Consider the following 24,484-nt stretch of genomic DNA (forward strand, 5'->3'; position numbering starts at 1 on the left):
GTGGCATACATGTATTCTATATTTTCCTCTTCAACCACCCACATTAATTTGAGTTTTTTTATTATTTTTATTTCCTCTTTTGTAAAACCCACAGTTAAATACATAGGCCTACAAAATTGAGGGTCAGAAGAGTTTTTCCCAAACTTTATGGTGGTTTGATAAGAATTTGGGGTGCCGATTCTAAAAATGGCATCCGTTTTGCCCTATCATGTCTAGTTTTGGAGATGTAGTATAGCCTCATTAGTGAATGGTTCAAGCAGCTTCCTCATGAGGAAGCCATGGTGTAGGCTTCCTCATGAGGAAGCTGCTTGAACCGTTCAATAAAGAGGCTATGCCGTGTCACCAAAACTAGACGTGATAGGGCAAAATGGATGCCATTTTTGGAATCGGCACCCCAAGTATACCCAGGAATTTGTGTAACATTTAAGGAAGCAAAATGTGTGTTGGCCTGTGATATCAGTGGCTCCTATGGCCCTCCCGCCAACAACCTATTCATGGGTGCAGCCCACACCCAATCATACCCTTTGTCCCTTCACGAACCACTCCAATTGGGATGCAGTGAAGTCCTTGTGTGCTCCTACAAGGATGCACCTCTCCTTTCTGTAACCCTCATAACACTTCCTGTTGCCGTCACTGCCCCAAATGGCTCTGAAAGCGAATGGGAGGGGTTGCTTACACACCACGTTGTGGCAGCTGCCATACTTATCACGCCTTTTTAGTTACGCTTCTGCTTCCAATGAAATTAAAATAATGGACTCGGGTTAATCTATCTGTCTTAGGTCCATTTGTGATGAATACACAGGAAGAAATTCTGCAAGCCATTGATGACTACAGAAACGCAAGAAATGGATTTGAGAGAGCCACCACTTGGAAATCTAAGATTGGAAACAAATGATTTGGGATGTGGATGGGGAGACTGGCTGGGCTGATATTTCCAAATATTATACCTTGAGCATCTTGCCTTTACTCATGAGTAACCCTGCTTGCTGCTGCTTTGTGTGGGTTTGCCAGATTAGCCCAAAGAATGTATCTGTAATATGTGTAGAATCAAAAGGAACTGTTGGAGATTGATATATTTGCCTTTTTATTTCCCCTGCAATGTATATAAATGTTCTATGTATTGAAAACATTTTGTATGCATAGCCTTTCTCTGTAAAAATAAATAAATAAATAAATTCTGGTTTAATAAATGACTGGCACTTGGAAAGTTCTGTCCCATAAGTCTTGCAATTCAAAAAACATAAAGAGGGGGTGGAGTGATGCAGGGGGTTGGTGGGAAATGCCGGTAAGGCACTCTTTTATGTTCCAGAAGACACAGCATGTCTTCCGTGTAAGATCATGTGCTGTGAAGTTTCAGGTTTCAGGTAATTGTCCTTAAAATAACGGCAGCCCACATTGCATCAGTTAGTTTAGTAAATGCTACCCCACTGGTAGGGACAGAAATGGGATCTGAGCCAAAGCGCAGCTGAGTTTTTTTGCCAGTGTCTGTATCAGATTTAAGACACATGCTTCTGCTGGCTTCCATGAAGGCTGTGAAAAAAAGTTTCACTACAGAGTTGGATTACAGCTCCCTCTTGCTCCAAACATTAGTTGTTATACTGCCGTCTTGAAAGGGAGCTGTAACGTGGGTCACCAAAAAAAACCTAGCGGTTTTTAATGTTTCCTGGACCGCAAGTGAATATTGAATTTCTTCTTGTATCCAGGTGGGAGATGTATTGAGTTTATGAACTGGAACCTGTATTTGCCTACTTCTGGAAACAAGCTTTTAAACTATATAGGTGACTTTTTAATCCAAAAAGGTTCCACAACAGAACAAAATGGCATTTAAGTGACTTCTACTTGGTTTTTTAAAACACAGAAATCTGTGCCACAGCTATTCTTTTACATATACTCCTTAGTTCACAGTGGATGGGTAAACATTTTGAGATTTGCTTTTAAAAAAATAAAAAGAAGGAACAGTTCATAGAGAAATGCATTTCAAAACAGATTTCTTCTCCAACTGTATGGGACCAACTGTGTAGCGGAAGTGTGGATATTAAACACAAGGATGTACAAGCCGTGGACCACTCTAAATATATTCATGGTGTCTTTTCTACATCTGCTGCAAGGTTCTGAACATGGCTCTGTAAAGGTAGGTGGGCTTTAATTGATTGTACATTGCACTGAAGTTCAAAAATGTTTTGGAACTACCTGGCTTTCTGGTCTACAACAACTGTGAGTGGTGATTGTAAATGCACTTGTTTGGGAGTAAGCCCCACTGAACTGATTGAGACTTACTTTACATGCATGCAACTGTACTGTGAATGATGAACAGTACCTGGAAACTTTTCTTGGAAAGGGACTCTGAGAGTTCATATATGATATTTAGTCCTGGCTGTCACATATCTGTTTCATTCTTTCAAAGAACCAGGCTTGTATAATAAAATTCCTGAGTTAATTTTATATTCCAAGTTGTCTGTTCTGCTCTTTTTATTACTGTTTCTGCCTCTCTAGATTTTAATCTTGAGGACACTACCAGACTGACAAATTTTTATTTGTCGTCCTCTAGAGGGGTTTCCTTTTTGGTATATGGCTGCTTCAAAACAATCTGGTATGTACTGCGTAATAAAGACTGAATTCTTATCTGGGGTGAGAAAAGTACATCTTTGCTGCCAAATCTGGCATATAAGAAATGCTTGCTAAAGTTAGTTCATGATGGAAACTTTCAAAAGATAATCCACTACATTGCTTGCAACTTTGCTATGAGGCTTTGTTGTTTGACAAGAATAAAAACTGTAAAAATGACATTTCCTTTACATGTTGTTTCTTAAATATTGGTGGCCTTAAGCTGCAGCAGGTTAGAAAAATAAAGGTACAACCACTGTGCTCCAGCATAAATATATGTTATAACTTCGAAGCTGCACATCAAAGATTTTATGTTCATGCAGTTAGTATGAAAATAAAAGTGCACAGTTAGTTCCCTTGGTATAACCACCAAGACAGTTCAAGCAGCCTTCATAGTTTAGAAAAAACAACACTGTATGTCTTTTAATGATAATATTCTTTGCACTGTCCAAAAGAGTAACTCATTATATTACCATTTGCTTGTGTGACTCAGTCAAGCCCTAGGGTATGACTGCAGTAAAGTGATATAATATGAATTATATTCCAGAAGCAATATAGAGATGCAGTGTAGGTCAATCTAAAAAAAGATGCAGTGTGATCGTTCCTGCACGAACGAGGAACGTTCGTAGAACGTAAGAGTAGAAGTAAATGTTTTGTTTCCCCCCCCAAATAATTTATAAGACTTATTTGTCTTCTAAGTATTGGCTATATTCTTTCCATTACATTCTTTCATTTCTCATCTGATTAATTCTATGCATGTTCCCTTGACACTGAGGGATCTTATCCACACTTTCCTGGGAGAAAGCCCCATTGAACACAATAGGACTTACTTCTGAGTAGACATGAATAGGCTTGTGCCCTAAGTCTTTTTGAACGAAGTACAGTAGAACTTTTGTGAAGACGTTCGTGGAGTTGGTTGTAAATTTGTTCCTCATCATATAAATGATACTTGTTGATTTTACAGTTTGGGATCTATTCTGTGATTGATAGGCTATTATCTTTTTGAGTGGCATGTTATTCGAAACCCACTTTATAAACTAAACAGCTCCTCTTTCATGCAGTACTAAGGGCAGTGAATTGTTTTATGGAAAAGTGCTTCTTGAACAGGGTTGGATTTAATCATTATACTACCTATGGTATACAGAAAAGTCATGGGATTATGTCTCATCCCATCTTGTAGTACATTTTAGGATATCTCTCTGTAGAATATCCCTATAGTAGGCTCAGTTTTAAAATATTTTCACAGCACAGAATGTGGTGTGTCCCCCCCCCCCCCAGTATATTACAGGATGGTTGGCAACCTTCAGTCTCGAAAGACTGGTATAAGCCTACAGCACCCGGTATTCCTAGGCGGTCTCCCATCCAAGTACTAACCAGGCCTGACCCTGCTTAGCTTTCTCTTTTGGAGGACTTTACTGTGATTACAACCTGCTCAACACAAGCTTTGTTCACAATAGCATAGCAAGTTCAGGCATGCATTTTGCAGGACAGAGGCTGATCCTCTGACTGCGCAGGAAAGCAGAAAGTAATTTGAGGGGCTGAAAGAGAGGTTTGGGGCCTTAAATATCATTCAGCAGAGGCCTCTATCCAAGCAGAGGCCTCTATCCAAGCAGTAGTGTTTGCAGAAGTGATGCATTAAGGAACCTAACCCTGGGTTCTGGAGGAAGAATTAGACCCTCTTCTCCATTCCCCTAGCCACCCATCTAGCAGCTGTAGCTCCTCCTTCTTCCCCATCTTCACTCAACTGATGTCAGACAGTGACAGCTTCTGCCATCATCCACAAGGAATGGCATCATCCAGTAGGTGGCATTGGCACCTGCCATTGGTACTCACCCACCTACTCACCTGGGCAGATGGGCCATCTGTGGTGTCAAAGTGGTCAGCAGTAGCAGTAGCAGTTCCTCTTAGCAGCCATTGCTGCTTGCTTCCTCAAGGCAGGGAGTGGCAGGCAATATCAGATGGCATTTTCCAGATGGCATCTTGCCATGCAACCACTTCAGTTGGCCTCGATGGGCTGACCTTGTACTCCTCCACACAGACCTACAACTGGCCCTAGTAGAGAGGGAAAGGTCTCTAATGTTGCAATTTGTTGACGCAGGGGCTGGAATCTCGCAGCACTCTGTGCAATTAGTTTTTTTTTTAATTCCCCTAGATCTAATGAAGGGGTGGCATCAGGATTGTCCAGGTTGGGCATTGACAGATGGCCCACGCCCCTCAATGGGTCCAACTGGCCAGGCCAACCTCTGAGCCCTCAGAATCAGCAGCAGTGGCCAAATGCTCCATCAGGGTTAGGGGCATCCTGGGGTTCTGGAGCATGGGTTTGGCCTAAGGCCTCTGGCAACTTGGTGCTGGCACTGTCTAATGTATCACAAATGCAAGATTAGTTTCCTGTTTCTCACATAAATATATATCTGCCACAGAAAAAGAGAGGAATATAGTGTGATTGGAAGAACATGCAGGGAAAGAGGATGCTTTAAACTTTAGACAAGTGGGGGGGGGGGGCGGAGAGAGAAAGCCAGGGACAGGTCTTGTGGAAAATATCTTGTCTTTGCTTCCAGCTCCTTACGCTGAGATTTAACTCCTCCCCTGAAGAGGCTGAAAAGCTAGGTTGAAACCCAGAGTTCTTGTCAACCCAACAGGCCTATTGATCCTAATGAAGCCACAGTGTTTTTGTTTTATGATCCTCAGCTTTTGTACGAAGGTGGGAAGGATTGACACACTGCAGCATCTGTAGATGCCTCTCAGTTTCTTCTGGGCTTCCTCAAGAATATACATTTGAGATGTAAAATTCCTCTTTCAGAGTATTGGGGTTCTCCGCTAATTGTACCTTACAGCTCATTGCTTCAAATAAACAGGCATCAGAGAGTCAACAAGAGAATTTGCAAACTGCTTCTGCTTCTCATGATATGCTTGTGGCTCTTTCTGCTTCTAGAGATCCTGTTTTATGGAATTCAAGACATTGCAGCTACGGTTCACTCTAAAAAGCAGTTTAGACTCCAAAGACCTGTCAAGCCAATGACTTTTGTGGTTCTTCTGCAGGTCTTGTTGGCCCTGTAGTATTTGAAGTCATACTAAAGGAAGGGGCCTCTGAGTATGTGCAGAGTATTTCAGCGAGTAACCAGAATCCGGCCTGTATGGCATTGTCTCCTGTGGCAACTTCTAGGGCACCTTCAAAGGGGGATTAGCAAAGTATGGTCTGAGGAGGATAAGGGACATTTCCTCCAAAGATGTTAAGTCTGCTGCAAAAAGAGAGAGAAGCAACACACATTCTGGGGAAATCAAAACTTTCGATATAGGCTGATGGGTTCTGAGCTGTCTGTGACAGATCAGGAGAGAGATCTTGGGGTGGTGGTGGACAGGTCGATGAAAGTGTCGACCCAATGTGCGGCGGCAGTGAAGAAGGCCAATTCTATGCTTGGGATCATTAGGAAGGGTATTGAGAACAAAACGGCTAGTATTATAATGCCGTTGTACAAATCGATGGTAAGGCCACACCTGGAGTATTGTGTCCAGTTCTGGTCGCCGCATCTCAAAAAAGACATAGTGGAAATGGAAAAGGTGCAAAAGAGAGCAACTAAGATGATTACGGGGCTGGGGCACCTTCCTTATGAGGAAAGGCTACGGCGTTTGGGCCTCTTCAGCCTAGAAAAGAGACGCTTGAGGGGGGACATGATTGAGACATACAAAATTATGCAGGGGATGGACAGAGTGGATAGGGAGATGCTCTTTACACTCTCACATAATACCAGAACCAGGGGACATCCACTAAAATTGAGTGTTGGGCGGGTTAGGACAGACAAAAGAAAATATTTCTTTACTCAGCGCGTGGTCGGTCTGTGGAACTCCTTGCCACAGGATGTGGTGCTGGCGTCTAGCCTAGACGCCTTTAAAAGGGGATTGGACGAGTTTCTGGAGGAAAAATCCATTATGGGGTACAAGCGATGATGTGTATGCGCAACCTCCTGATTTTAGGAATGGGTTATGTCAGAATGCCAGATGTAGGGAAGAGCACCAGGATGAGGTCTCTTGTTATCTGGTGTGCTCCCTGGGGCATTTGGTGGGCCGCTGTGAGATACAGGAAGCTGGACTAGATGGGCCTATGGCCTGATCCAGTGGGGCTGTTCTTATGTTCTTATGTTCTTATGGGGACTGAATTGGCTTTCCAGACCTGAGGAGTCAGATGACTACCAAATGGGTAGGCAGAGGTATATGGTTTGCCCAGGAAAAGTTGGTCAAGAGAACTTGTGAGGTCTCAAAGTTCTTTTTCATTCCCCTGAAAAAAAAAATACAATTGGACACAAACTCAAGACAGTATTCCAAGGCTGCTACTGTACAAACCATCTTCCCTATTAAGCAAAATGTGTTGAATATTCCTTTCTTTCAGAGTTTGATTCCTGGCTTACTCAGAAGTATGTTACATCATAGTAAATGAGGCTTACACCCAGGAAAGTGTGTTTAAGATTGCAGTCCTAGAGAAGTACATGTGTTGTCATTTTTTTTTGTCTTTCATCATCTCATTGCTTCTGCTGATTCAGAGTGAGTAAAATCATGATGAGCAACATTTTATAAAAATGTGGTCACTATATTCCTGAAAACAGATCCTGCCCATTTCCAGGATCTATTGTTCTCCAGTAAGCTATGAAAGAAAGCTAAATACTTCCAGGCTTCTATCCTGGACCATGTTTTAAAATAGCAAAGGCAGATAAAATGCTTTATGACCCTCACTCAACAATGATCACTTTTGGGATGGGAAAGTGGAACTGAACGGGCTTTATTAGAGACAATCCAATTTTTGCCCATGAGGACAAGTAAAGAGAAACCTTCCCTTTCTACCACTTCAAAACACCTAAGAAACGTAACTATACACGTGTGCACTGCTTAATAGCCATTCGCTTAACAACAAACTACATATATGATGGTGATCAAAGCACAATAACCATACTCTTAATGAGGCAATCCTGTCTCCTATAGCCTGCAGCAGAGTGTCTGTTTACACAACAGAGAGGCTCTTAATGCATAGAAGAGGCAATTCATCTCCAGTAGCCTGTGCAGACAGCTGGAGTGTCTGTTTACACAACAAAGGCAATAGATTGGACTGAATGTTCACTTAATGACCTAATCTCATAACAACGGGGATAGGAGAACATTTCACTGTTGTTAATTGGCACATACCTGTATATAGCTGGTTTTTCAAGATATGGCAAACTGATATGAAGGACACAAAAACAAAGTAGCTACGGAAATACAAATCAGGAAATGTCAACCAACCTAGATTCCCCCCCCCCTTGAAAAGTGAGCAATATTTTGGATTACAATTGAGTCACCAGCAAGCTTTTCTTGAGCTAATGCATTGATCCAGTTTGTTCAGAAGCAGCTTACAAATGCCAGCTTCATCTTTTCCCTGTGTAGATGCCATTGTATGACACTTGAAAGTTCCCACTACAAGCAAGGGTTTAGTCCTGGGAGAACAGGGTAGGAGGGGCTGAGTGAAGCTCTGGATCTTCTTCTGTAACAGAAACAGAATTCAGGTGCTGCCTATGACGATTCCCCACTCCACTTCCTCCCCTGCAACCTGAACTATCAGGCTCAGCAGAAGGCAAATTGAGAAATTTGCCTAGAGAGGCATACAGTACATTAATGTTTTGGCCAGTCTTTCCCAAGGGCTAACTGAAAGATACTATGTAGCTGAGGTTACATTATGGCTACAATCCTCTCCAATATTACTTGAGAGTACAACTTCTTGAACACAGGTGAGTTTTATTTCTGAGCAAACTTGCATAAGCTAGCACTCAAAATATATCTTGTCTTATTTATTTGGGATAGTTTAAAATCCCATTTTTTCAAGTTTTATTCATTTTTTTTAAACTCCTGCTCTAAGAATCTGGACTAAAATGATCTAGCTCTTTCACTGAAGTATAATATATGTCAAAGTAGAAAAAGGTGGCAGGAGAAGAAAGCACTCTGGTGAAGAAATGTAAGTTCTTTTCTTGTCCTTCTTTGCTGCTGTTATAATCTCAATGGGGTGTGGCTATGTGGGATGTCATGATGAGCTGTTGCACTTTAAAATTTACTGGTACAGCACTGGCTACCTGATTTTTGTGGTGCTTGAAAGCCTGTAGTTCACAGTGATAGAGGGGGAAAAAAATCACACCAGCATAAAAACTGACAGTACTGCATGTTAAATATTCTCATAAACGTTTCTTGTTCAGTGACTGGGCATAATCTCAGGCAATAATGGTGGAGAGATGTGTCCTGTTCTGAACTTGGCATGGAGCTCCAGCCGCTTCAAGCCTGAAGAAGGTACATCATTGGCACATGTTCCTTATGTAAAAGGAAGCCACTGATCGCTCTGGCTGCTGCTTCTGTCTTTGCCTTCTTCATGTTCAAGCAGCAGAAGGGGCACCAGCATCCAGAGTGCAGGTGGCCCAAGTGCCAGTCTGAGGATGGAGTGAGACTAAATATTTGCATCAGCGGCAGACTAGCCTAGGTGGCAAAGGACCTCACTTCACTATCATTGAGCTGTTTCCATTGCCTGGTGGTGTTCCAGGCAGCGTATTTGTGGCGCTGCCTTGCCCCCAGAGAACATGAACCACTCTCCACCGAATCCTTGCTTACAGCTCTGGGCAAGCACGGAGGGGGGGGGGGCAAAGTGGAAGCTAGCATTTGCTGAGACTGTGTTGCTCTTGCAGCAGCAGCTGTGCTGCTGGCTCTCATTTCGGCCTTTGATGTTGCTCCATTCCCCAAAGCTGGTTCCTCTTTTCCCATGCCTAGTTGGGGAAGTGTTAGTGGCAGTGAGACTTTCATCTTGACCCCAGGCATCATCCCACTGAATGACCAAGAAAGGAGGGGCAGAGGGGAGCCAAAGGAGCAGTTGGTTGAGCTTGTCCTCCTCTTCTTGTCCTAGCCTGAGAGAGCAGCATCCCTATTCCTTGAATTAAACTGACAGCTCTCCAGGCTGAAGAGAGAGGCAACTGAGAATGCGTGTGCAGCAATGTACACACCCATGTACACGGACGTGCACGAACACATAAAATCCCCTTTATGTGACAGCCGTGACCTACTCAAGTTCCTGTGGAAAGAACCCATGATTTCTTATGAGTCTCTGGTGCAGATTCAGCCTGATATTGCCAGCAAGACTGGGAAGAACCATTCCTGGTAGTACTGCAAGACAAGCTAGTTGCTGAGAGAGGGGTCAGGACCATTTTGTTTATCGAAAGATCCCAGTAGGGAGCTGATTGGCCTTCAGCTGCAGGAAGAAGAGGTGGTGAGATAAGCTTCTCATTTCATAGCAGGTGGGCTTGCAGAGCAATCCTATGCATGTCTACTCAGAAGTAAATCCCAATATGTTTAGTGGGGCATCTTTCCAGGAAAGATTACTGCCTTAGTTCAGCAGCCATTAAAAGAAAAAGAAGGTGCATGGATTGATAATAGCCTTTAATGCATTACGATTGATTTGCTGTGGGCCTTGGGTTTTCCATTCATTTAGGCCCCAATCCTATCCAATTTTCCAGTGCCAATGCAGCTGCAGTGCTGAGGAGGCTTCCATAACTGCTCCCCCACCCGAGGACACAGCGCATGCCCTGTTGGCACAGCTGCATCAGTGCTGGAAAGTTGAATAGGATTGGTCCCTGGTGTCTCTAGAAAATTACGGAAAATATTTCTTTAACTTCACGCCCAGAAACTTGGCATAAGCTGTGTTTGCTGAACTGCAAACAGTTTGTTGTGTGTCAATGTGATCGCTTCAGGTCTGTTCCTAGTATTACAGAAATTTAGCTGTAAAATATTAGCTTTTGATTGGAAAAGCCCCTTCTCAGCCATTAGCAGGTTTCAAAGCTACTGTACTGTCAGTTCTTGGATTAATCGAATAATGAACATTTCACTTCAAGGCCCTTTAGGGCAGGGGTGCTCACACTTTTTGGGCTCGAGAGCTACTTTGAAACCCAGCAAGGCCTGGAGATCTACCAGGGGGGAAGGAAGCGTCTGACAGACACCCCCTTTAATGTATGGAGCCCCTGCTGGAGTCTAGTCAGTTTTGTCAGTTTTGTTGCTGCATGCCTGAAGAGCAGCTAAAGTGTCAGTTTCAGTGTCAGTTTAGCTAAATATGTCAGTTTCGTCTAGTCACTAGTCGAAACTGACATATTAACAGTTTGGAGAGACAGGGCTCCGCGATCTACTCATGTTGCCTCGCGATCTACTGGTAGATCGCGATCCACCTATTGAGCACCCCTGCTTTACGGCATGCTTGAAAAATTTTAATAATGTGTGTGTGTGTCTGTGTGTATTTTATGAGAAGTGATATTAACAGAGAATGGACCTGTAATGTTACATCATTTATATGTACACAGGCCATGAGTTAGCACAGTGTTATGCATACTTAAACACCACAGATGTTAATGGAACCTGAGTGCAGCTGTGTGTTTTCTTTGTGGACTGTGACTACACACATGCATTCTGCATCGCAAATCAGTGTGTGCTGAAATGCATGTTCTTTGTTTACAAGTCCTTGTACACATAAAAATCTCTACACAACTTACCCAGACTATTGATCTGTATGTGCACATTATGTGTGTGCGATCTACACACTATCTACATACAGTAGGACATAAAGTCTGTACTCTATATTTTTGAGGAGTCAGGTCCTTGTGCTGACTCTTTAAATGAATGCATGCACAGCCATTCAGTTGAAAACATGTCCATGCATGCAATATAATGTGTGAATATACCTAAACCTGAACACAAAGAAGCTTCCATAAGCACAATCTAAGCTTCAGTTTTTCCAGGGCAAGGGTACAATATATAGGAGTGTGAGCATGGCATGCACAGGCCATGTGCAAGCTGTGCACTTGAACATGTGGAGGCTGAGACAGGGATAGCAGGTGTGAGAGTTGGACTAGACAAAAGAAAATATTTCTTTACCCAGTGTGTAATTAATCTGTGAAACTCCTTGCCACAGGATGTAGTGATGGCACCTGGCTTAGAAGCCTTTAAAAGGGGGTTGGACATATTTATGGAGGAAAAATTCCACCACAGGTTACAGGCCATGGTTGGTATACATCAGTGGTACTCAAACTTTTCCGGCCAGTGGCTCCCTTGACCCCTGTGGCTGTTGGCCATGACTCCCCATCGTGTTCCTGAGGGCTGGAAGTGACATCATTAAGCAGGAAGTGGCCAGAAATATTAACTATATTAACTATATTAAATATAATATATTTATATTATATATTAAATATTATATAATATTATAATATTATATTTATTATAATATTATATTAAATATTAAAACTATATTAACTACATTAATATTAATTATATTAATCATATCATTAATTAAATGCAGCTCTTAAAAATATATTATTAATACACAGCAATATACATGCTTTATAAATGATCAGCTGCTGATCACTGTTGGAGACTGGATGCTGGAGTAGGTAGATTTTGTCTGGTCCAGGAGGACTCATTTTTTTAAACTTTGTAAGCATACCAATAGAATTGTTTTATCAAATGAACTTTCAGAACAACCAGTCTGACCAACATTACACACACACACCCCTGTAGACCCCAATCCAACTAGTCATCTCTCCCATTCTCCTTGGATAGGACTGAACCCTTTATTTATTTAATGAAATTAATTTTTTCCAGAAGCTGGTGGGGAAAACAAAAATAGACCATGAAAATATATCAGAGCTGATAAGGGTTTGGTTAGGAAGCTGATTTGTCTCCTATACTAGGAAATGCACAGCTCAAGCCTATGCATGTCTACTCAGAAGTAAGTCCCATTAGAGTCAATGGGGCTTACTCCCAGGAAAGTGTGGATAGGATTGGGCTGGCAATCACTTCATCAATGGCTGATAAGTGTTCCCATCAAATAGCAAGATTCTTCACTTTAAAAATACAGCCTTTCCTCTTCAGTCAAACAACAAGATTAATAAATCACTTTAAAAACAGTGCCCCTTTTCTGCTCCTGGCCAAGTAAAGTGTGTGCTTGTCTCTCCCCCTCCCCCCAGTTGCCAACTGCATGGAAGCAACTTTAAGACCCCTGGTGACTGGTAAAATAGGAAGCGTTTTATTTGGGGAGGGGGAGGAAAGCGGGAAGGTTTGGAGATCGAAAGGGGGGAGTGGAAGAGGGAGGGGTTGAAAAGAGAGATTTCACTTTGATGAGAAGCGATCCCAGGCTGGGAACTGGGAACCAACCAGACAAGGATCAGCGAAGGTTAAGGACTGCAAGCCGAGCATGCTCGGAAGAGGACAGGGCAGCAGCAGCCACTCTCGCAGCTGAGCAACTCCCCTTTCTTCTGCTTTAAAAAAAAGCGCAGACGACGGGCAGAAGTCGGGCTCGTATTCTGCCCAGGGGTGTGACTGTATCACTGAGAGAGGACATCCTGCGCCTCCCCTTTGAGTTCCTGGCGCCGCCCTAAAGAGCTGCACCTCACAGTTTGAATAACACTGGTATACATGATTGGTTTTAGACATAGGCTACCTCAGAATGCCAGATGCAAGGGAGTGGCAACAGGATACAGGTATCTTGTTGTTTTGTGCACTCCCTTTGGCATCTGGTGGGGTACTATGAGATATAGGAAGTTGGACAAGATGGGCATTTGGCCTGATCCAGCTGAACTACTCCCATTCTAGTGCTGGAAAACCAACTTTTGCTTTGTGGCTCAAAATAACTTTTGGAAAATATGAGAAGTCAATGTTACGGAAAAACATATGACTTTGCTTAAGTTCAACAATGATAATTATATTCTAGTATGAAACCAGTTTTTACAGTTAAAATAGTAAGCATGCAGAGTGATAAACTAAACAAGATTAGCTATGTAATCAAAGCTCTATTTGATTTACTTGACATTTTCAACTATTTTAGCAGACAAATGAAAACACACTTGTTCAAAGGTTGTTTAAACTGGACTAGTCTGGATGATAGTATCTGAGTGACTCTTGCTCCCATGCAGTTTGGATATACCAGTAAGTGGGCCATGTCCTGCCTCCCTTCCATTATGCCGTAGTGCTGTTGACTAAACACATGGGATATTATTGGAACTTTAAGGTAATAGTATTCCATTGCACTTGGAGAGAAGATGTGGAATTAGGTTGACCACATACGGTAATTAGGTTGTGCCCCACTGAGGGAGGGTTAGGTTGTGCACACTCTCATCCTTTCATCTCTAATCCTGTGGCAGTATTGTCCAGACCAGCCCTTTGTCTTTGATAACTACAAGCACTTTTATGTTAATCATTTAATAGAGATTACAATCAAGAAAGTTATTGTGCCCTATATTTGGAACAGAACTACTGTACCAAACCTCCTAAGTATTTGGGATAATCATGTACAATGGTCCCTCCTTATCTGCGGTCTCAATATCTGTGAATTCCACCATCCATGGATCCTGAGACTGCCGGGCAGTCTCTGGCACTCCCAGAAGTCACTTCTGGGTCACAATGAGGCCCGCGACGCCCTCCCTTGTCCCTGGCATGCCCAGCAGAAGCATTTGGAAATGCTTCTGTGATGCATTCTGGTATGCACAGGCGCCAAGGGAGGAAGTTGCATGCCTTGGCACACCCCAGATGTGCACTAGAGGCTGCCCTGCTGCTGGTGTGGTTTATGCCGCTACGGTAGGGAACAATTTTTTTAACTTTTAAAAGTGTTTTTAAATTGGACTTGACCACCTGTGGATTTTGACATCCATGGGGTGGGGTCTGGGAACGGAACCCCCATAGATGCAAAGGGCCCACTGTATTCAGACATAAAGAACTTTTGCTTACATAGAGCTTCTTGTGCCTAGAATTCTATGGATGATACACTGAATTCAGGAAACAAAGGTTTTGGATACCCAGAAGGCAAATGATAATTTATTTGTATTTCACTATGCAAATAATTCCTGTGTACAGGGCAAAATTCTGAACTTTGTCTTGTCCATTGTAAAATAATGTGACTTGCAAATATCTACAGTGCTTCAGAAGAGCCATTCTAATTAGTTCTGTAACCCATGTTGAATGACAGGTGCTTAAGAGCAACACTGAAGATCTGCTAATCTTTGCTTGGCAGTGGTGGGTAATTAAATAAAACATGACACTTATTTTGAAACCCCATGAAATCCCTCCTATACATGCAAGCAAACTCTGTCGTTTACATCACAGCTGCATTCCTGCTCAGGTGATTCCATATCTGGGGCTGGACTCTGATCCTCCAGCTTCTTTAGTCATTCTAGGGTATCTAACAACTAATGGACAAGAATAATGGCATTTTACCATAGAATAATTTTTTTATCAGTTAATTCGATATCAATAAAGTAGCTAAGCATATATCACATTGCTTAATCTAGCATAATGCAGAACATGAGACTGATTTGGTTCTGGTTCTCCCCTTTGGGCTTTGCCTCTATCTCTGCAGAAAACATCACTGTCTGCACTGGAATGGTCAGAGCAGCAGATTAGGAAAGCTGCTAGTCTGGAAGAGCTGCTCCGAATTACCCACTCTGAGGACTGGAAATTGTGGAAGTGCCGACTAAAACTTAAGAGTGTGGCATCAATGGATTCCAGATCTGCGTCGCATCGCTCTACCAGATTTGCCGCAGCTTTCTATGATATTGACGTACTCAAAAGTAGGTGCAAGAATATCTGGAGGGAAGTTAAACACGCTAGCTAGCCCGCATAGGGCTGTTGGCGGTATTCATGTTACAAGTATGGAACCATGCCTGAGGATTCTTCCTGTGCCTTTGTTTTCTTTGTCTCTTGTTTGTTGGTTTGTTTATAACACCACCCAAGCTTTCTGCCTTTAAGTGATCATGGTCACTTTAAGGATCTTTAAGAGGCATCCTGCTTCCACTGGTGTACGGGGGGGGAGGTTAAGGAGGGCAAATGCCCCAGGGTGCCACACCTGCAGGGACAGTGCCTTCTTCATTGCCTCCCACTGCCTTCCTCAGCCCCCCTCCTAAGAAGGCCTTGCTACACATGGTTAATTAGAATTGGGCTGTAAGGGTGTCCACTGAAGGTGGAGGTAGCTTTGTCAAAGCAATGCCTCCAGAGCTAAATTCTCTGGCAAGATTGATCGCTTGCCCTTGTTAGTAGTACCAGCCTCCATGGAAAAGCTGGAGCGGACCCATGATCTGCCAGGCCCACATATACCTGCCATTTGAACATTGCTATGGGATCCAGCTAGAGTCAATAACTGGTCAGAAAAAAAATATTGGTCTGGCGTTCTCTTGACCTCCAATATACCAAATTAGCAGGGAAACCTACCTGGTAATTTCTGCAGCTCAACCACAATTAAAGAGAGAGCTCCAAGGGCTAGCTGAAGAGATGGCACCATTGGGCCCAGTCACAGGGAGGCAAAGGCCATATCACACCAGTCGAGGATAACATTCTTTTTGGACTTCTAAGCTCAGCTACTACACTTGGTAAGACTAGGCCTCTGGGCAGCCCCTGCTCAGCAATGTCAACACTAATGAGGTGTTTTATATCAGGACACACCTCATAAAAGAGGAATTTAAATGTTTGCTCTTCAGCATATTTGTTTCTGGGCTGCTGGCAAATTCCATGTTTTTTGCATGCTGTTGTTGACTCATTCTTCAGATGGCTACTTTTAGATATTGTGGCATGTTTACGTCTCTTCCTCCTTTGATGAGTGGAAAAATCCGTTTAAAGCAACCATCCTCTGGATTGTGTTAAGGAAATGACAAAAACAGCTTTAGTATTAAATTCAAAGGACTCTGTGGCCGGTGTATAAGACAATGTCTCCACATAATCTGTTGTTTTGCTCAGAACCAAAGTATGTGGCATTAAATGTGTGTCCTGGCCTGTGTTTCTTTCTTTCTTTCTTTTTTTAAATGAATAGTGCTGGGGAGGGGAAGGCGTCAGTCGGTTATGCTGCTTCCCATGGTGAGTTTTAGACTGCTGGAGGTCTCCTCAGGGTAAGGGGACATTTGTCTCCTTGCACCCAGGTAAGCCCCAGCAGCTGCAATGGGTCAACTTGGACCTGCACCAGCAATATTGCTGATGCAAGTTCACATTGATTCATGCAGTCTATGTTGATACCGCACATGCTGGTCAGGTTGCACTGAATGGCCTGTCACTTGCCACAGCAGTAAAGGGCCTTACACCAGTGATGGATCTCCCCAGCCCCATGACCATGGGTTCATGATGGTGCCCCCCCCAACGAGCTGTCACTGCTCCCTTCACTCACCTGAGGCTCATGGAGCCTTGTGTAACCTGAGCTTGTGTCGGGGAAGCTTCCTGATGCTTCCCCGAAGCTATAAACTGTGCTTCTGGGAAACTGGAAGTACAGTTTCCAACTCTGTTGGGAGCTTCAAAGAGGCTTCTGCAGGGTCCTACAGGCTCGTGCCTGGGGCATTTGCCCCATCAAACCTAATGGGAGGTCCGCCACTGCCTGATGGAATGAGAGTTCTGGCAGCACAAGACCCAAACCACAGACAGTAATGTTCCATCGCACAGCTGTAAGGGTTCAGATGGCATGCTAGTGATGACCGATTATTCCAGTTGCGACTACTGTCCTTTTAGAATGGCTCTATGTTCTCCAGTTATAGATGAGGAGTGGCAAAGGACTCAGTGTATGCCACGGGAGACCTGTGTAGAAGTTGCCAAAGAACTGGGGACAACCACCAATAAGTTCTTCAAGCCTCCTTGTGTGAATGTGTACAGATGTGGAGGCTGCTGCAATGAAGAGAGCCTGGGCTGCATGAACACAAGTACATCCTATATTTCCAAAATGGTATTTAGACGTTTCCTACTCTGTGGTTGCATGCCTGAAGGAGATTCTAGTGTGCCAGATAGGCTAGAATAAATCACTCATTATACATTTTTATCATTTGCAGAGTCCTTTTTTAAACATGACTCTTCATCACAACAGTCCTGTATGCTGGTAGATGACTATTATCTCCCAATTTGCAGTTTGGGAATGAAAGTTGGGAGACAGTGTGTGCCCTAAGTCACATAAGGTGGGCTACAGGGCTAGGAGCCTATTCACTCATTGTATGGCACATGTGTAATCCTAGCATCAGATATTGGCCAGGTTGGGCCCTGGTTGTGGATTCACTCCCATCAGTGTATCCATTTGGTTGGACCATCCCCTGAATCCTCAGTATGGCTGGCCATTGTAGTAACCAAAGCACCAACAGCAGCTGTTACCCTGCACATGCCTGATTTCATCTGATCTCAGAAGCTAAGCAGGGTCAGGCCTGGTTAGTACTTGGATGGGAGACTGCCTGGGAATACCAGGTGTTGTGGGCTTATACCATAGTCTTTCGAGACTGAAGGTTGCCAACCATCAGGGAACAGGTGGAAGTGCTATGTTGGGCCCATAGCAGGTACTCACCCCAGAATCCTCAGCAATTTGGTACTGCATGCAAGCTTTCCTTCCCACGTACCCTTGTTTACTGAACAAAACTGTGTAGCATGTGAAGGGGAGGCACATTTCTCCAAACAGTTCAAAACATATGGCAGGCATATGTCAGACAACCCATGGTCTGGCATGTGTCCATCACCTGTTCGTAATAGTGAATTGTAAGAAAACAATTCACTGAGGAGGAAAAAGTTGGAGGGGTATTTTAATAAAGGAATTGACAATATCACTAACATTTCAGTCCCTATTTAAATTTTCCAGCTCTTTGAAATTTCTGTTCCTTTAACCAACATACCAGACCCAGTTCAAGTCAAAATTGCCAACCACACGGGTTGTAAGTGCTTATCAAATGTTCAGCGTCAGCCATATACCATCATACGAAGATCTGTCCAATATCCAGAAGAGGATCGGTAAGATGGATTGCTTCTTTTTTCACTTTCTTTATATCCCTTGTCTCTAAAACAAACCAACCATGAAGATCTACAAGGATTGTCAGTGATGTTGCATTTCTTGAAGATCAGAATATCATCAAAACAGCATGGAAAATATTTATTTTTCAGTGTCACAAAAAAAATACACAGGCCTACAAAAAAAAAAACACCCCCTTTTTTAGTTGCAAAAGATGTTTGAACAAATTAAGGATATATTTGGGATGCTGAACTCAAAAATGGCATTTTGCCCAATTGGCTGTAGTTTCGGGGATACAGCATAGCCACCTTACATGCTCATTCAAATAGCTTCCTCGTGATGAAGCCGATGCCATGGCTTCCTCATTAGGAAGCTGCTTGAATCGGCATATAAGGTGGCTATGCTATATCCCCAAAGGTAGAGCCAATCTGACAAAACCAATGCCATTTTTGGATTCAGCTTCCCAAATATACCCAAGAACAGGTATAACTTTTAAGCCAACAAAGCATGTGATGACCGCTTCAAAAAGCCTGTGTAAAAATACATTAAGTAATATAAAGAAAAAGTGTCTCCTGGCAGCAGTTTCTAATTAACGTGGAATCCTTTACAAAGTTTTTGGAGAGAAAAAAAACACAATTTGACATAGCCAGCTGTAGTAAATTAGGGAACAGCAGGCTGTTGGAACATAGTTTAAGGCTCCAGTTTGATGAGTAAGCAAATGTTCCTTGAATTGTTCCTTTGCTGCTAATGAGGCTTCTTAGTGAATGATTTTAAAGTCAGGCATGTTACAGTCACATCTGATTACACAAGTTTCGGAACAAACCGTTTGAACCCAATACATAGAATCCCACCAATCTGTGTAACTCAACTAGCCAAACCAAGCTGCCCTGTGAGAAACGTACTTACTTATGTTTATAGTTGAGTGAATTTTTCAATGTTTTCCCAAAATAATTTGCATTCTGTTTCCTTGTAGCTGCCTCCATATAAACAAACTGTGTCATAATGGCTGGATATGGGACAACAGTAAATGTGAATGTGTTATAGACAAAGATCATCCTGGCAGAAGGGAAGGTCAGTGCTAGAATCAGTTCGCTAAAGCAAAGCACTAGGCTGTGCAGGCCATGCTGCCCCCCCCAGCTTTCAAACCAACTGGTGGTGTGGGTGGTAATAGCAGGCAACAGCTCCTCCCATCTCCCCATCAGCAAATGGATAGAATTTGGAGAGAGAGCAGTTCTTCCCTCCCCACCTGCAATGATGTAGGGATCTTAGGGGGATACCCATATTGTAGATCAGCATGCCAGACACAGTGTTGATGTGAGCCTGTCAACCAACTCATGTCATTGTTGCTAGCAGAATTGGGGAGGTTCAGCGACTGGACCACTGAGATGGCTCTTTGTTGGGCCAATGTCCTAGTTCACTGATGCCTGGTGCTTCTCCTGGGGAAGGTACATGTTCTGATCTCGGAAGCTAAGCAGGGTCAGGCCTGGTTAGTACTTGGATGGGAGACCGCCTGGGAATACCGGGTGCTGTAGGCTTATACCATAGTCTTTCGAGACTGAAGGTTGCCAACCAACTGAGTAGCCTCCATTTTGTGAAATGCAGAAAAACTACTGGCCAGGGTTGGTTATGATTCCTGCTTTTGCTCTTGCTCAGTACAGCTACTACAGTTGCTTCCACATGAAGGCCCTTTAGTACTGAGCACTGCTGAGCTGAGCACTGCTTTTCAGAAATTCGCTGGAAGTGGAAATACGCCAAGGACTGGAAGGAGGATTAGGCGAAGGGGGATCAGTAGAAGCAATCAGACAGAAGTTGCTGTCCTTTGCTAATTTGCTGACCAAGGCAACCACTTCAATTGATCTCATGGATGGGCTGGTCCTGCTCAGTCTAATGATCCCTTTTGATATCATAGAAGCAGTAGCATTTACACTTACTCACTGGTTTAGGGCACAATCCTAACCCCTTATGTCAGTGCTTTCCAGCACTAGCATAGCGGTGCCAATGGGACGTGTGCTGCGTCCTGCAGTTGGGTGTCACTCATGGAGGCCTCATCAAAGTAAGGGAATGTATGTTCCCTTACTGCATTGGGAACTGCAAGGGCTGCATTGCCTTTAAGTCAGTGCCAGAAAGCACTGACATAAGGGGTTAGGATTGCACCCTTAGTTATTTAAGTATGGAAATTTGGACTGGATAAAATGAGAATGACATTAAAATGAAATGAGGTGGACATAGGCAATATTTCTCCATGCCTTGTAACTCTGCTGGCAGCAGAGTTACAAGGTGTGGAAAAATACTGTCTAAAAGTCCACCTCTGCATCCACCAGCAAAAGGACACCTCTGTCAAATTGGTAGTAAAAGCATTTTGTAACTGCACAAATCACAATTAAGTGAAGAGTCAGTCATCAACAACATAGCTGATCCATGCAGAGCACAGAATCCAGCCCACCAGATAAGAACAAATATCACATGCCCAGCAAATGATTAACATGTTTTGATTTACAAACTCCCAACCACCACCATCTCCCATGGGCCAAGATGCATTGACATTCAAGGCAGTTCAAGAGCTGTCAGAGACACAGCATGAGTGCCTACTATTCAAAAATGGAGGGGAATTTAAATCCTTACAAGCAAGTTCCAGGAATTGCTTAGAGAGGGAGTCAGGTAAGGCAAGTCATCCATCCCTATTCTTTGTTCGTTCCCACCCCAGGGACTTTCAAAAAAAGTCTGCTGTTCCAAGAAAACAGACAAAAATCCCACTGGGTATGCCTAAGCCAACAGCAGCTCTTAGAATCCTGTCCAAAATAAACCAGAACAAATGACTTTTAAAGGGTAGGTGATCACCAAAATCTAGGCAGACTCTGGTGGTTGGCAACCTTCAGTCTCAAAAGACCCAGTGTTCCCAGGCAGTCTCCCATCCAAGTACTAACCAGGCCTGACCCTGCTTAGCTTCTGAGATCAGGCATGTGCAGAGTAACAGTTGCTGCACACCAGACTCTGGTTTTCTTTTTATCCAATATGGATTTCCAATATTATGTCCTTTTTGAGTACTGGGTTCTGCAGTTCTACAAGTATATTGGTAATAGTCCAAATTCCTGGGACCAGAGATAGAACAGATTGTGCATTTTATTGGTTTAATCCAAGACAGGATATAAATCTGCAGGATATTATACCTTTGGAGTTAGACCTTATTTCGGTGACCTTTGGCAAACTATGAGCTGCCAACATTTGAAAAAGTTCGTTCGGCGGAGAACAGCCTTTATAAATATCTCTCTCTCTCTCTCTCTCTCTCTCCCTTCCTCCTACAAAACATGTTTCTCTTGTGCCAGGTCTCCCTCCACTTGCCGAACTTGCAATGTGTGCACCAAATATGGACTTTGATGAAGAAAGTTGTGAGTGCATCTGTAAATGGAAATGCGCCGGCAATTTATTTCAGAACAAAGAGAACTGCAGCTGTTACATGTGTGCAGAGAACCAGGAGAGCTGCTTTCAGAAACACAAGATGTTTAATGCAGAAACGTGCAGGTGAGCATTTGTTTGCGTTACAGTTCAAAACAGTCCATTCAGGCCGCATCCAAGCACCTGACCCACTCCTCCGGGTTGGTTGTAGAGCTGAATGGTGGGGAGAAGGTGGCACCCAGACTTAGATCCGATTGGTAACTAGCCAGTGGCCCATGCCCACCAGAGGGCTCCTGCAACTGGGCCAATCCCTTAAAGATGCACATTACTGCTGCACAAAAAATGGTTGGCAACCTTCAGTCTCGAAAGACTATGGTAGAAGCCTACAGCACCCGGTATTCCCAGGCAGTCTCCCATCCAAGTACTAACCAGGCCTGACCCTGCTTAGCTGCCAAGATCAGACAAGTTCAGGCATGTGCAGGGTAACAGTTGCTGCTGCACAAAGCACCCCATCTATATGTATAACCTACCTGTGTCACCATAGGGCCTCTCAGGGTTGCTTCCATTGCCTGGTGATCAGGGAGGGAGGAGGAGGAGCTGTTGTACAAAGCTCTTGGCCAGCTGAGTCATATAGCAGCTCCCCTGCCCACCTTCCCCACTTGCCAATAGGCTATCACTCAACACACCCAACATGCATTAGGACAGCAGTGTCCAAATTGGAAACTGCTGTGCTCTGAAAAAGCCCTTCCTGTTCTGACCAGTGCTTATTGTTCTGCCACACTGCTGCTTAATCTGGGTACAGGAACACTCTGGGCAGTCAAGTCTATTGCCCAATGTCCCAGCAGGCTTTGCAGCAGGATGTCTGGGCAGATGTGGAGAGGTCCAAGGAGAGGAGTAGGATCTGCAGCAAAGGCACTGCTGATATCCAATCTCCTTTCTGGGCCTAATCTTTCAGCATGGGTCAATGCAGACTTGTGACAGCAAAATAGGTGTTGCAAATCTGAGTAGACCCCTCTGTATCGTGGAGGCTTACCTCTGGGTAAGGGTAGTCTTCAATTGTTTCCTTACCTAGAGAAGACTTCTGCAACTGTCTTCCCACCATAGGCAGTGGTCACCATTCTGTTGCAGCTGCATCAACAAGGTGGAATGGGTAAGATTGGACTGTAAGTGGTATTCCACAGACTCTTGCACAAATGCTAGAGGAAGACTTCTTGTGGTGTATTTGTTAAACGATAACGCAATTGCACTGATCACATTGTACTGATCATATTAGTCTACCTATATGGGGTTTGGAGCAAGCAGGTCAGGTATAAAGAGGTCCTGCCTTTATGAGAATGGAGCTACATGCTCTTATAATCGTTTCCAACTCATATTGTCTTAACCATCGTCCATGATACCATGGTATGACATCACCATACCATGATACGTTTACCATCTCATCTTTTATATTTTATTGTCTTTAAACAGTTGTGAAGACAAATGCCCATTCCAGGCTAGAATGTGCCCAACTGCTCGGCCAGCGTGCGCAAGGCACTGTCGCTGTCTGCGGGGTGGAAGAAGTTCTCATGGATCCCAAAGCAAAGAAACCCCTTAATCAAGCTGCAGTTCCATGCACAAAACATCACACTGCTGTGCAAAGTAGCTGGCTATCATCATAATCATAGGACAGGATGATTACTGCTCGAATCGCTGTTGCAAAAAGAAAATCCAGTCTGTATTCGTGAATAAGATGATGAGTGGATCTGCAAGGACATTATCATCTGGCTTAGATGTCTACTGCAAAAGGTTCTGCCAGGGTCACTGCAAAAGACCTAAATCCACCACTGTTGTGTGGAGAAAAAACTCTATGCTTATAAAGGCAATTGTCACCCAATAGGTTGGAAATTGCAGAAAACAAAAGTTCTAGACACTTAACCTGCAGTTATTATTGCGCATATTTTTGTAGAGGAACATATTCCGTCCTTCCAGAATTCACCGGATTCCCTAATACATTCAGCACTGAATTATTTGATCTACTGTCCGCTTTTGTTTTATTACTGGGATTTATTGTAGAACTACTGTCTGGTGTGCCATATTTAAAATGTATATAGGAAAATAAAGGCCTCAGTTATTAATAAATACATATTGCCCTGCATCATTTCAAATACAAGTTTGGTCAGAAGGAGCAAACTAGGGTCCTGTCTCTACACATGCTTGTGCCATTTCATACACAGGAAGGTTCATGTCTTGTTATCTGGAACAGTTACTCCACTCTGCGTGAGGTCATGCACTTTCATCAGTGCAAGAGGGAAGCTATGTGATGGAGAGCACTGGGGGTCCGTGACAATGGGGTATAACGAAGCTAGGGGCAGGAAGGGAATTTCCTGTGGTGGCAAACTTGTTCTTTCTGTTCTTCCAGCCCTGGCCAATAGTTCACTCCCTTCTCCTTTTATTTATACATGTAGGGTCCTTGCCCATCTCTACATGGAGAGGGGAGAATCATTAGAAGCGGAGTGAACTTGCCCATTCACTGAGGCCATCTGAAGAGACTCTAGGCCAGCAATTTTCAACCAGTTTGCAGTGGCACATTGGTGTGTCTTAAATGATCTGCAGATGCACCATAGAAGTTTGGGGAAGGGTCATTTATTAGTAGGGCTGTTGGGGGATGTGAGCTCCTGCTGGTAGTTGTGTGGTGTGCCTTGTCAATTTCAGTGCCTTCAGTGTGCCATGAGATGAAAAAGGCTG

General features: G+C 43.5%; 2 protein-coding genes and 1 pseudogene across 7 annotated transcripts in view; all 3 read left to right on the forward strand.

Annotated features, from left to right (window-relative positions):
• PIR (pirin) overlaps window positions 1–1,190 on the forward strand; it is a 29,322-nt gene extending 28,132 nt beyond the window's left edge. For all 6 annotated transcript variants that reach the window (XM_066619039.1, XM_066619037.1, XM_066619038.1 and 3 more), the window contains one exon: window positions 780–1,190. In XM_066619039.1, the coding sequence (XP_066475136.1) occupies window positions 780–895 (116 nt within the window). In that variant the 3' untranslated portion in view covers window positions 896–1,190. The remainder of the gene's footprint in view (window positions 1–779) is intronic.
• A 397-nt stretch (window positions 1,191–1,587) lies between these two features.
• Window positions 1,588–23,878, forward strand: VEGFD (vascular endothelial growth factor D). Its single transcript, XM_066619035.1, has 7 exons — window positions 1,588–2,131; window positions 14,993–15,203; window positions 17,139–17,329; window positions 18,221–18,369; window positions 19,341–19,438; window positions 21,691–21,886; window positions 23,228–23,878. Exons 1-7 carry the CDS (start codon window positions 2,048–2,050, stop codon window positions 23,352–23,354), a joined length of 1,056 nt encoding a protein of 351 aa, XP_066475132.1. The 5' UTR covers window positions 1,588–2,047; the 3' UTR covers window positions 23,355–23,878.
• LOC136647019 (5S ribosomal RNA) lies at window positions 17,728–17,847 on the forward strand (annotated as a pseudogene).
• Window positions 23,879–24,484: the final 606 nt, after the last annotated feature.

Source organism: Tiliqua scincoides, chromosome 3 (genome assembly GCF_035046505.1).
Source record: "Tiliqua scincoides isolate rTilSci1 chromosome 3, rTilSci1.hap2, whole genome shotgun sequence".
Classification (NCBI taxonomy): Eukaryota; Metazoa; Chordata; class Lepidosauria; order Squamata; family Scincidae; genus Tiliqua; species Tiliqua scincoides.